At 40.6% G+C, this 13034-nt stretch overlaps 1 protein-coding gene across 1 annotated transcript in view; it reads left to right on the forward strand.

The window, feature by feature from the left end:
* Positions 1-9951, forward strand: part of MST1R (macrophage stimulating 1 receptor) — a 56378-nt gene extending 46427 nt beyond the window's left edge. Inside the window, exons 17-21 of the mRNA XM_060765741.2 lie at positions 573-754; positions 5262-5371; positions 6305-6470; positions 7134-7270; positions 9273-9951. Coding sequence (XP_060621724.2) covers positions 573-754; positions 5262-5371; positions 6305-6470; positions 7134-7270; positions 9273-9501 — 824 coding nt within the window. The 3' untranslated portion in view covers positions 9502-9951. The remainder of the gene's footprint in view (positions 1-572; positions 755-5261; positions 5372-6304; positions 6471-7133; positions 7271-9272) is intronic.
* The last annotated feature ends 3083 nt before the right edge of the window (positions 9952-13034 follow it).

Here is a 13034-nt window from a genome sequence, read left to right on the forward strand (position 1 = left end):
CAATTATAGAGAGCATATAATGGAATGATTTTAATTGTTCTTAAATTTTTATTGTAAATGTTTTCAGTAAACTGCCCTTGTAAATAGCCTTTGGTCCTCCTCTGGAGAAAGTCGGAATAGATCTAGATAAATCAGTGGATAGATAGAGATGAGATAGAGATGTTCTTGTATCTCATTCATCTGAAGTGAGACATGAGTTCATACTAGCTCGGGGCTTTGAGTGATAACCCTTTGTTGTTATGAACCAAGCATCTCTTGGAGTTTAGAAAGAAGAGAGACACAGGTACCAACTTGATCCATCTCTGAATCTCTGTTTTCTAACTCTGGTAGTCCATTACTTCTTTAGGGTTTTAGGATTAGGATTTTATTTCTTGCCTGTGTTATGAGAACTTCCAATAAGATATCTCCAGTGTCCAGGTTTCATATTAATGCTCTGTGCTTCATCGAACCCTCATACATTTCAGTAACAACTTCCTAATAATTTTTTGGTGGTTTGGCACTTGTGAGGTGGCAAAAATATGGTATGTTCTTCAGTGTCTTTACACTGTCTCTTTTCTGCTCCTCCACCCCAGGCATCACTGATTTGGATGAAGTGGAAGAGTTTTTGAAAGAAGGGATTCTGATGAAAAGTTTCCATCATCCTCATGTCCTCCATCTCATTGGGATTGCCCTTCCTAGGGAGGGACTCCCTCGAGTGGTGCTGCCATATATGAAGCATGGAGATCTGCGACATTTTATCCGTTCTGGGGAAAGGGTGAGTATTGCCTTCCACATCAGATCAACATTTAGGGCCCTTGCCTCTGAATGGCAATTTTCTCTATGTCAATCCATTGACTTCTTGATCCTAAACCTATCTCAGGTCCCCCAGATGTTGAGGAACTGTTATTCACATCACGCCTCACCACTGGGCAGGCCTGTAGCTAGGATTTTGATGGGGGGGGGGTGAGTTTGGTTCGGTGGGGGCTGAGTCTGAGTGAAAGAGGGTCTACCCTAGCAAACCTTTTGTATTGTTACCCCAATACCCCCATGCATATGGGATATATTGAGCATGGTGATCAGATCATGACATGAAGAAACATAACAGTTTAAATAATGTACCAGTAAGGCCTTCTCACGGATCACCATGAGAATTTGGGGGGGGGGGGGCTGAAGCCCCTCAGCCCCCCCCCCCCCCCCCCGGCTACATGCCTGCCACTGAGTAAGGGTGGATGGAAACTGCAATTCACTCACATCTGGAGTATCATTTTTTCTCTAGGATTGGGTAAAGAAAATACATTATTTATTATTTCTTTCCTCTTTTTCAGTTATGGTCTTTCTTTGGTTTTTTTTTTGACCTTGTTACCATGCTATACTCACACATATTGCAGCATCTTTTTTAATCAGTATAGGATTTGCACTCACACCTCTCTTGTGATGTGTTTGTGACTGTGTGATAGGCAGTGAAGCTTTTTTTCTGGGTGTGGAGGGCAAAAAAAGCGATGAACTTCATCCTGCAGGAAGCAAAATTTGCTAGCGAAAGCATTTTTCTGGTTTCTTCCAAGCATTTCATACATACAAACTATTTTATTTGCAGCAGTTCCTGCTGCAGCAGCAGGGTGTGGGAGCTCCAGGGCCCCAACAGCAGAAGTTGGTTTGTGTGCAGGTTTTTTGGGGGGATGATTTTGCTGACTCCAATGTTTCTTAAAAAGTAGGAACGTGAGCTGGTGGCTGATGCATTTGCTGCCACAGAGGCACACAATTCAGTTTCACCTCCCTCCCATCCTGCTCAGAGTGGAATGGGCTTCACTTTTCTTCTGATTGCGCTAACCACCATCACTTTGGAAATGCAAACCTAAAACCACACTAGAGTCACTTTGAAGTGGCTAGCTCTCCTCCTTTCATCATATGCAGCATAGCTATTTGCAAAGATCAAATCAGTGGCATGGTGGTAATGCAGAAAAATCAATACCTTTGCTGCTGTTTGGAAAGATGTTGCACATTTTTACAATAGCCTTTTGCCCTCACTCACACAGAACTCTATCTCATATACTCAGAAGGGTGTCTGGTTCTTGTAGCTTTGTGGTTTTCTCTCATTTTAACCCTCCAGGTCAGCTGATCATTTTCATTCTGTCATAGTCAGCAGAGCTTCTTCAGATGTTTAGGTGTTGCCTGAGAGTTGACATAAACATATTAGTGTATTGCATATCACTATGAGCAACAAAACCAGACATCAGCTTTGAGGGAAAGTAGTTCTCGCATTACGTTCAGTAGTGTTCAAATATACCTTGAAAACTGTGAGGATGAAGTAGATGTGGGTGGAAAAATTGGATCTCTGCCTTGATCTGCTATGGCTATTCAGGTATTTTTGCATAACTCATTATCATGCTGACTGGGGCCCCTGGAAGTTATATTTATAAACCCAAAATAATCGAAAGAGATATAGTTCCACATCCCTTCCCACACAGCTCTATAAAATCCACACTGAACTGGATTATATGGCAATGTGGACTCAGGTAACCAGGGGCGGCTCAACCCATTACGCAAAGTAAGCATTTGCAGTATAGTTGATATTGCCCAGGGACGCTCTTGAGGCGCTCTTGGGGGAAAATAGACCTTGACATATGCGAGTTATAGTTACTGGGATGTATAGTTCACCTACAATCAAAGAGCATTCTGAACTCCACCAATGATGGAATTGAACCAAATATGGCACACAAGCTCCCACGACGAATAGAAAATATATATCAGTGATTGGTTGGGGGGGGGGGGGGATACTGTTTGCTTACCATTGAAAATTACCTAGGGCCGCCTCTGCAGATAACCCAGTTCAAAGCAGATATTGTGGATTATCTGCCTTGATATTCTGGGTTACATGGCTGTGTGGAAGGGCCCACAGTGAAACTGACCATCAGTGCCTTGATACCTTTTCGTTTTAAAAGCTATCCTCCTGTCCTATGGTACCATAATTTAAATGCAAGGCATGTTTATGCAGCCCGTAGCATGAAATCTTCATGTAGATGATCAGAGATGTAAGAACTGAATGTGCATCTTTCACTGCGCATGCACATAGCATTGTTTTCCTGGAAATTTCTTGCTTTTCTCTACATGGGAATGATTTCTGTAATTATAGAATATGTGGAATGTTGCAAAATACACAACATGTCCTTTGGCGTGTACAACTTATTCCCAAGAAAGGTTTCAAGATGAGATTGATACGGACACTTCATACCACTGCCATCTTGTCTGAGTCTGTAGTCTCTGCAATGTCTTGCTGCATCCTTCTCAAGAATTTGAGAACAAACCCTCAGGCAATGACCCCTTCTAATGAATGATTATGTGCAGCGACTGGAATTTCAATGTGCATCTAAGCCAAGGCTTGAATTTTTTTTCCAGCGTGTAGTCACTTATCAAGGCTTCTGGGATGGAGGCACAGAGGGAAGCTTTCACAGAAAAGCACTTAAAATGAACAGTGTTTACTTTGACATCCATATGCTTTGCCTCACGTTAGCTGCAGTTTTAGGAGTAGAACATGTTTATAGTCATTGCACCTTGGGTAAAGGAAGATTTCTTCATCAATCCCACTCTGCTGTTCACGCTCAGACAGCTCATTCAGCGCTGTTAAAAACACAGGGTGGAATGCCATTTTGTACATATCTTGGGCCCTTTTTACATGCGTTCCTTAGTGTCATAAGCAATCAGCAACAAAACTCCTTCCTTCCTTGCACCTTTTGTAGTCAATTAATTACTTCAAATTGTCATGCCAAGTTTTTTTTAATGTTTAGAGTAGGGGAGGGGTGTAGCATGGAGATTATTCCCATCTTTCCTTTACGCCCACTGCAGAGAAGCATGTGACTTTTTGAAGATGTAGAAAAATACTAGCAAGGCCCTCCTATGCTTTCAACATGTACTGAATGTACACCCTGTGTAAACATTGCTGGAGGGACATGTGAGAAAACACATATCAAGCATGCAGATAGACAGGCAGTGAGAACATCTACCCACTAGGTGGCTGTACAGCCATACATATATAAAAGAAATGACTGGAACTGCAAAAGAGAAGCTTCACACAAGACTGAATTCCCGCATGGATATCAATGCTGCGTAGGGCTTTATATGCATACCTAGTTAGTTTATGAGTAACTGTCTGCTTTCCCACATGCCCTCAGCAGGAGGAACGCAATAATTGGGGGAAAGATCGTGTCACATGTCTATATTTATAGATGAATGTGCTCACCATGAAGGAGAGTATACATACAGCATATTCTCGTCCCTGAATGACCATAGCCACAGGTTTTGTATTCTATGGTTATTCACATGCACAGTCTGCTTATAAAGGTTATTTCCGAGGCACTTCACTCCATGAATCTGGAGACATAAACTTAAGAGTCACCTACACTGGACAAGTTAACCCAGTGTAAATCTGGCCCAGAGCAACCTTTGATCCAGTACATGGTCATTATCCAGATGGGCTGGAACTGCATCAGCTATGCTGGGCAGTCACCTTATTGATGTCACCGCTGGTTGTAGCTGACCACAGAGTACCATCCCAACATCTGGCTGCTGCAATGACCTCTGCCGATATCAATGGGGCACCCCCACAATCAGCAAGAAGCAGAGGGGTGATCTCCCTCTTTGCCAGTTGCACATGCACCCCATTCTGGCATCAGAGATGTGACTATAAGAGCCAAGTTCTCGGAAAGAATTCTGTGACCAGTAAGGAGCAGTGGCAACTTGGGTATAAGCCATTCTCTTTTTCATGCATCACTCAGAACAGAGAAAGGGTGGTGACAACAGTGTGCATCTGAACTGGGATTGGGCCAAATCGGACCTAATCTAGCTGTCCAGACTGCCCCAAAGCCCTGTGATAATTTAGAGTTTCAAGCAAACTCTACAATATTCTCTAACTTTGCCTAAACCAAAGCTAAAAAATACCCTGGGGTACCCACAGGAAGCTTCTGTGCATCATGAAGACTGCCAGCTGTCTATTCACCATGAGTATGGGTTGCTTGGCCATGTAGATAAGCCCTTATGGAACCAACCTCATTCTCTCAATCTCCAAAGTGCTACAGTATCCCTTTGCATAAGGATATACTCAGTTTTGTCTTTGAACTCTGGGTTGAAGGTTTGTCCTGTATTGAATAGCTTTGAACTCAGCTTCATTTGTGCTGACTTGACAGAGTTACAGAGGAGTGGCTCAAGACCTTGCAAGGAGCATAAACCTCTGAGTCAGATGGAGAACTAATTTTATTTTTCCTAAGCATTTGCTTTTTTTTAACCTTCAGAACCCTACTGTGAAGGATTTAATAGGCTTTGGACTGCAGGTAGCTCAAGGAATGGAATATTTGGCCCAGAAGAAGTTTGTGCACAGAGACCTTGCTGCTAGAAATTGTATGTAAGTATTATTGTGGGTGTACACAGAACCCTGTGGTGTGTGGAGGTAGGTATGCATCTCTGGGTGAGATTTACCTCCAGTATTTAGTAGACTTAGTCTACAAAATCTAATGTTACCAACTTATTTCTCTCAGTTAATCCCAAAGGTCACACAATATTCTTTTTCATACTGAATTCTCTCTGTGGTGACAGTTAGCCTTTTTCTTTTCCTCTTGCACTTAACCTTGGTTAAAACAGATCTGTTCGCAAAGCCCATCCATATTTCCTTAGCAAGTCTAATATCAATATTAGCCAGTTAAAACTTCTCACCTAATGCCTAGCCACTGGAATGAACTTCATATTGTTGTTAATTGGCATGAAGTCCATAGTCAACAGCTCAGGCCTTGTTAACTCAGGTCTGCAACTGTCTTGGTGGACTCAATCCATTTGTAACATAATCATTCTCTCCCACTTTACCAAGCATTGTTGTTGTCAATTGACTGGGGATAACATTTTAAAGTAGAAATTAGATTAAGGGAAAGGTAAACTCCACCAGCTTGTACATGCAGGTTCTGATGAGGATCAAGGCCAGAAATGCTTATTTTAGATTAAAACAAAGGTGATCTTTAGCTGGCTACATCCTATGTATTTATCGTAACATGTAGTATGTCCATCAGTGCGGTGCATTTGTATTAATTGTGAAAAGAACTTTTTGCAATGATAGTTTCATACTCAAGTTTGTCTTGTGGTTAACACATTATGGAAGTGTCTCTTCCAGAAACTACATGAAAAACCACTAAGTATTTGTGGGCCTTGAATTTCTGTAAGCAGGCTTTTCTACAAAAGATGGAAATGGCTGACATGCTTAAAGAGGCTTTCATCTCAAAAGGGATATAGTATATATGGCCGCCATGTTTCACCTAACATCCATCCCTTTCTTCCTTGTGCTTTCCAGGCTGGATGAGACCTACACAGTAAAGGTGGCAGACTTTGGCCTAGCCAGAGATGTTTTTGATAAGGAGTATTACAGCGTCAAGCGACATCGCCAAGCAAAGCTCCCTGTGAAGTGGATGGCTCTGGAGAGCTTGCAGACCCAAAAGTTTACCACAAAGTCTGATGTAGTAAGTCCAAGCAAAGGCAATGGGCGGTGCATAAATGTGGGAAACGAGCAGCTAGAAGCTTTTGGCTAGCATTTTCCATCCTGCTTGTGTAATCTCTATAACAGGGATGGGGGAATCTGAGGGTGTCCAGATATGGTGGACTGCAACTTGCACTATCCCTCGCCATTAGCTATGCTATCTAGGGCTCATAAGAGCTGCAAACCCATAGCAGTTTAAGAGCCACACATTCTTCAACCTCTGTTCCATAGCAAGGTGGAAGGAAAATTCACCAGAAAGCCCCTGCTACATTTTCTTGAGTTTTCTTGGATTTGAGCTGGCAATTATTTAGGAAATAAGGGTATCTGCCCTCGTGAAAGACAACATATTAAGAGTAAAACCAAGAAAATAGTACTCTCTTTTTAAAAGGTAGAATACAAGAGATAAATGGATTGAGATGGAAGGGGGGAACAAAAGTTTTGCTGTTTGATTTCTAGTTTTAAAGGGCAAAACACATGGGGGAAATCCATCACAATCCCTTCTAGAGAGCATGCAATTGCTTGTTGGAAGTTGGAGAATGGACAATGCTTACCCAGAGGACTGTTTTCACTCCATTTGTGGAGGCGATTGCCACCAGTGACTCTGCTGTACATGTTTTCCAACTCTGCATTGTTCTTTTCTTTCCAGTGGTCTTTTGGTATCCTTATGTGGGAGCTGATGACACGAGGGGCTTCTCCCTACCCTGAAGTCGATCCATATGACATGACTCGCTACTTGTTAAAAGGAAGGAGGTTGCCCCAGCCTGAATACTGTCCAGATTCTCTGTGAGTATATATAAAGTTTTAGTTGGACCCTAAAAATGTTGTTTTAGGAAAGGATGGCTTCCCCGGCCCTTTGAGCCACATGGAGTGATAGCAGTGTTGTAATGGGCTCCAGCTGGTTTCCCTCAAAGAGAAGATAAGAGTTTATAAGGAAAAAATAGATTAGATCAAGTTATGGCAGGACGCAAACAAGCAAATCTCCTGGGTCATATATCTGAAAGATGCGGGGATCTAAATTTTATCTTTAACTGTGTATATGCAAGATACCCACAAATCAGTCTTTTTTAAAAAGAGCATACTACTGATTCACTTGGAAAAAACATAACATGAAAGAGGGAAGGCAAAAAATGAGATAGAGCAAATATATAGGTTAATATAGAAAATGAAAATATGGAGGACACAAGCAGATGACTCTGTTTTTAAAAAATTCTAACTGTCATTAGCCTTGTTTGTTCAAACCTTTCTGCAGCCATTACTTCTTTAAAAATATTTAAAATTTTGCTTCAAATGCCCTCATTCTTTACAGTGGGTACAATGGGAATTTTGTTTTGGCAGAAGCTCTACTTTTTCGATATTTAGCGGGATGAAGGGGGCTCATAAACAACCTTGGAGGTCATACGAAGTCTGAAGGTTTCACTTGCCCCCATTCATGTTCTAAATAAACAAAATTCTAAGAGCTGTTAAAGCTGAGATGATTCCTTGCATAGGGAGGTGGTAGTTGTGGTCGCCAGTTGACAAGATCTTCTTGATAGGATCCCTCTGGATATTTTGGTGTCAAGAGTTTGATTTGATGTGTTTTATCTGACAGATGATTAAGTGTTGGCAAGAGACAGGGTGAATTACATGTAAACATATGGTAAACTGAAAAAGCTGAGACATTTTGTTAAAAATAATTGAGACCATTTCTTTTAGGGCCTTTCCAGACAGCCCCTATATCCCAGGATCTGATCCCAGGTTTTCTGCTTTAAACTGGATTATATGAGTCCACACTGCCAGATAATCTGGGATAAACAGAAAATCTGGGATCAGATCCTGGGATATAGGCCCTTAGTCTTTTAAGGTCCACAAAAATGTACTTTAAGGTCAGACACAATATTTCTTGGATTTTTATGGGCTGAATTCTTTGTTACCCTCCTTGCATTCCCTCTCACAGTCTTTCACATCAGTTATTTGGGCTATTTTTCCAAGTATTCTAGAGCCATATGATTACCATCTGTTTTCTGATACTGAACCCTTACACAATATCCAATTATAGTTCTATCTTTTCATTTCAAATCCGAAGGCTGCCTCCTATGGAAACCTGGGATTTCTTGTTTGAAGAGGCCCTAGAGATATTTGACTGAGAATTCTAATTTACCCTCCCTAAAATGAATATCCCAGAATTCCATTGGATAGAAACATGTTAATTAGACAGGTGATAATGCTATAACTGTGAAGTGTATAAAAGTCCAGTGTTTTTGTTTCTCAAACCCATTTGACATATTTGCATTTAAAAAAAAAACAAAAAACCTTGGAAACAACATACAAAAGGTGAATATGAATTAGCAATTGCCTGTGGGCCAGGGTGCTTAGGAGAATGAAAACTGAGGGGAGAAAAACAGGGTTGCATAGCACATGGAAAGAGACTCTTCCATTAGTTAACTTGGAAATGTCCAAGAAAAGGCATATGGTTGGTTATTGTTATTTGTGCCTTCAAGTCATTTTCAGTTTATGTCAACCCTAAGGTCAAATTATCACAGGGTTTTCTTGGCATGATTTGTTCAAACAGGGTTGCCATTGCCTTTCTCCAAGTCTTGAAAAGGTAACCCAGTAGATTTCCATGGCTGAGTGGGAGTTCGAACCATGATCTCCAGAGTCATAACCCAACACACAAACCACTACAACTAACTAAAGAACACCAAAATACTGCACCATCTTTAAGATCTGGTGCTAGAGTTTTTGGACTGGTATTCTCCTTGTGCTTCCTTGTATTCTTCTAATGCAACTATTTATTTGTTTTGTGTAGCTACAGCATAATGCTGAATTGCTGGACCCCAACTCCCGAGGAGCGGCCAACCTTCACTATCTTGATCGAAGAAGTGGAACACATTCTAGCCTGCCTAAAGGGGGAGCATTATATCAATCTTAATGTCACCTATGTCAACCTTGATCAAAGCCAGCCTTTTCCCCCTTTAATAAGCTGTGAACTGGAGTCCAGTGGCTTGAGCGAAGAAGAGGATGCAGCAGTTGACTAAGTGAGGGGGCTCTTCTTGGGAAGCACATTACTGAGTGGAGCATAACATTGTGGGGGCACATGCTGCATGTGGCTTCCTCCCAAGACTCAAGTGTCTTCTTGATTCTAACTCTGGTTAGACCTTAAAGTTGCCTTTCTAATCTCACCTACTTTCTGAACGAAACAAAACTGTGATCGGGGACTCAAAGCCCTTCTGTGACATTTATTTCTTCATAGTTTTCACTTTACTTGGACTAGGGATGGGAGCTGGGAATCGAAAAAAAGCAGAGATAATCCCATCCATCCTGTAAAAGATGGGGCAGGTCCCCTTGAGCTTTAGAGAAAGAGACATGTTCAGAACACATGGCAGTTTGTGTGCTGACCTTTGTTTTATAAAATAATTTAATGTCTCAGCCTGTGGTTGAATCTGTATATAACAGAATAAATGGATTACTGTACTGCTTATATCACATACTTTTTTGTACAACAGACTCCTTTGTAGCCTCACCACATTTAGGGATAATCACAAAAGATTGCCAGGGAGAGGGACCACAGGTTTGGAGGAACCACTTCATGAATGAATAAGGACAAAGGCCACCCCACCTATTGGAAAGACGGAGGGAAGATATGGCTGTCATTCTCCTCTGAACATAACATTACCTTTTAAAGTGATTTAAAAAAACTTACAGTTTTTGTTTTGTTATGATTTGCTGAGAGAACTGATGTTTTCCAAAAAGAGGCAGGAAGTTAAACTAATATAGGAAACATCCGTTATAATGACAGAAGGCAAAGGGAGACATGGAAGCAGAGAATGCAACAAGGTGTTGACTACCCTCAAAGTGTCCAATTTCAGAAATCCTGACTAGTTTTGTTGATAAAGGCAGGCTTTAGATGAGCTAAAGTTACTTCTGCTGAATACAATATTAGTAAATGGACTTAGATAAACACGCCAACCTGGACACCAACTGGATGAGATTTGAGATAGTAAGTCTCTCTCAGCTTTGTGCTAGATTGCTTGGAAAATGTCTGTTTGAAAGATTCCATTTTCCCATACAAATTTGTGAATGTTTAATACTCCTCTTGAAGAGCCATATCTAATGGGAACATAAGAAATGGCTTTGTCCATTCCAGGCTTTTAAATGCTTTGATAAGAGATACTAGGTTGTCTCTAAAAGTTGGTCCACCTACCTGGTTGGGTCCTGTGTCTTTTATTAATTAATTAGATTTGATTTTTAGAAACCAAATTATGCTTTAATTCAGTTTTGGAAGGGGAACTGGCATTGTGTTCAATAGTAATGCAATCAAAAGCCTGACTTACCATCTAGTAGGTCTTGGGTTCACATTTATAGATACTAACAACCAAACATGCCCCCTTCCCCCAGACCTTCCTCTTAAGCCAGGCAGTACCCCAAGTCATAGAATCATAGAATCATTTAGTTGTAAGAGACCTTGTGGGTCATCCAGTCCAAACCTCTGCCAAAAAGCAGGAAGTGAAAGATTTCCAAGGCACAATAGATTATGGCATTGGGAAACAATGACTGTAGCACTCTCCCACTTGCAGGACACATTAAAAAACCGGCTGCATCAGGACCTAGGGATGGGGTCTCTCCAACTCCCTGACTCAATGTGCTTGAAGGAGCAGAGTTATTCTGCCATGGTTTCCCAATGCTCCATCTGCAGGATCTTGAAAATCCTTCAGCTGGAATGCTGCCTGGTTTAGGAGGAAGGTATTTTATGGTGCACATCTGCAGAAGTACCTGCAACAACAAAGCATATTCTAGCTACCACTGCCGATGCAGAATTTAGTCAGTGTTGTTAACCATTTTTAGTGGAAAGAGAGGGTATATTTTAAATAAACAATGTTAAGAATCTAATCATGAAACTTACACCTGGCCCTGATGCTAACATTGAGAATTGCTTATTAGAGCAGAATGGAAATCAACAACAACAGTTAGTCGAAATGCTCTGGTCCTTTCCCCTTCCCAGCATGGTCTCCAGCATTTTGCCTTTGCCAGAAATTTCTCAAAGCCTGCCTAGACTAGCAAACATTTTGCACTCTATATAATGTTGGATTACAATTTTATTGGCCTCCACCACTTACTGTGAATGATGGGAATTACAGCCTAACAATATTTGTAAGAAAGGAAACTTAAGACCTTTGCTGAGTCAGCTCACAAAGTTCTTTAAGGCATCTGAACTAATAAAAATCTCAATTCATCCTTTAAAATACCATACACAGTGGACAAATATAAAGTGCTAAAAGAAACCCTATTACAATTAAAAAAACAAGTAAATAAAAAGTAAAAACAAACGGTAAGCCAAACAAAAGCAGCTGGTTCAAAGACCCTCTAGTTCCTCTCTAAACTACAGACCCCTGAATGTCACAGAATGAAGCCACAGCAATTAAATTGGAACCATAGGTGCTCCAGTTGCATTGTATGGATGAGCCCATGATGCCACTCACTAGAACATAGCTGCCATGAATATTTAAAAAATTAAGAAGTGATGTGAAAAGGGACAAAATAAAATGAAAACATACTTGAAAGAGCATCACAGTGTGTTAGGGCTAAAGTATCCCCATTCATTCCCAGGGCCAGAATTAAATCAATCTGTTCTACCATAGGGCTTGGTCACCACAGTAGGAGGATGCAGATTCTGCCTTCCTATCAATTAATGTGGCAAAATATTTTTCATTGCCTTGTTTCCAAAAAGAAAAAGAAAAAAGAACAAAATCCTTGGCTGTGGTGAATAACTATGTGAAACATTTTTCAGAGGCAATGACAGAGGAATTCAAGGAAGTGCCCCAGAGAGAACAGATGGATGAAGCCCCATTGCAAAAAAAAAAATTGTCTCTGTATCAAATTTTCAATTCATTTGAGAAATTCTTTCTTGTTGATGCTTCCACAGTTCCCTTGTGCTTTTGCCTTTTATTTTTAAAGCCAGGACGGTTTAGGCTACAGCCAAATCAATACTTTTTGCTTCCTGAGATGGAATGGCAATGGTATCTCAACCATACACTCAAATAAAGGGGGGAAATAGTACTTAAAGCCAACCATGTGTGGCATGGTTGGTATGTGTGGAGGGAAATTCCACAGGCACCTCTCCACAGTCTTGCCAGTAAAATTGTAAAAAAATATATCTTAAAAATCTGCTACCCTTTCATGACATCTGAAATCTGTTGTCTCAGGTGGCTACCTCACTCTACCTAACAGTGGAGTCAACCCAAATTCAATCCTGAAACATGGAAAATGAAGTCAATTCTGCCTTTTCTAATGGATTTTGGAGGAAAGGATGTTCAAGTGGAAGATATTATCTTTGGACCCCCAGATTCCTCTTTCTAAAATACTAAAAGTACTGAAGATTATTATTATTATTATTATTATTATTATTATTATTATTATTTCTTATCCCTCTTCTTGAGGCTTGAGTTGGGTTACAGCATAGTTAAAACACATAAACATTGTGAAGATTCTATAAATACACATATTAAATGTATTTCTATAAAAGATATCTATTAAAACATATATTAGAAGTGCAGGAAGAATGGAGCTGGAG

This window comes from Anolis sagrei, chromosome 2 (genome assembly GCF_037176765.1).
Source record: "Anolis sagrei isolate rAnoSag1 chromosome 2, rAnoSag1.mat, whole genome shotgun sequence".
Lineage (NCBI taxonomy): Eukaryota > Metazoa > Chordata > Lepidosauria > Squamata > Dactyloidae > Anolis > Anolis sagrei.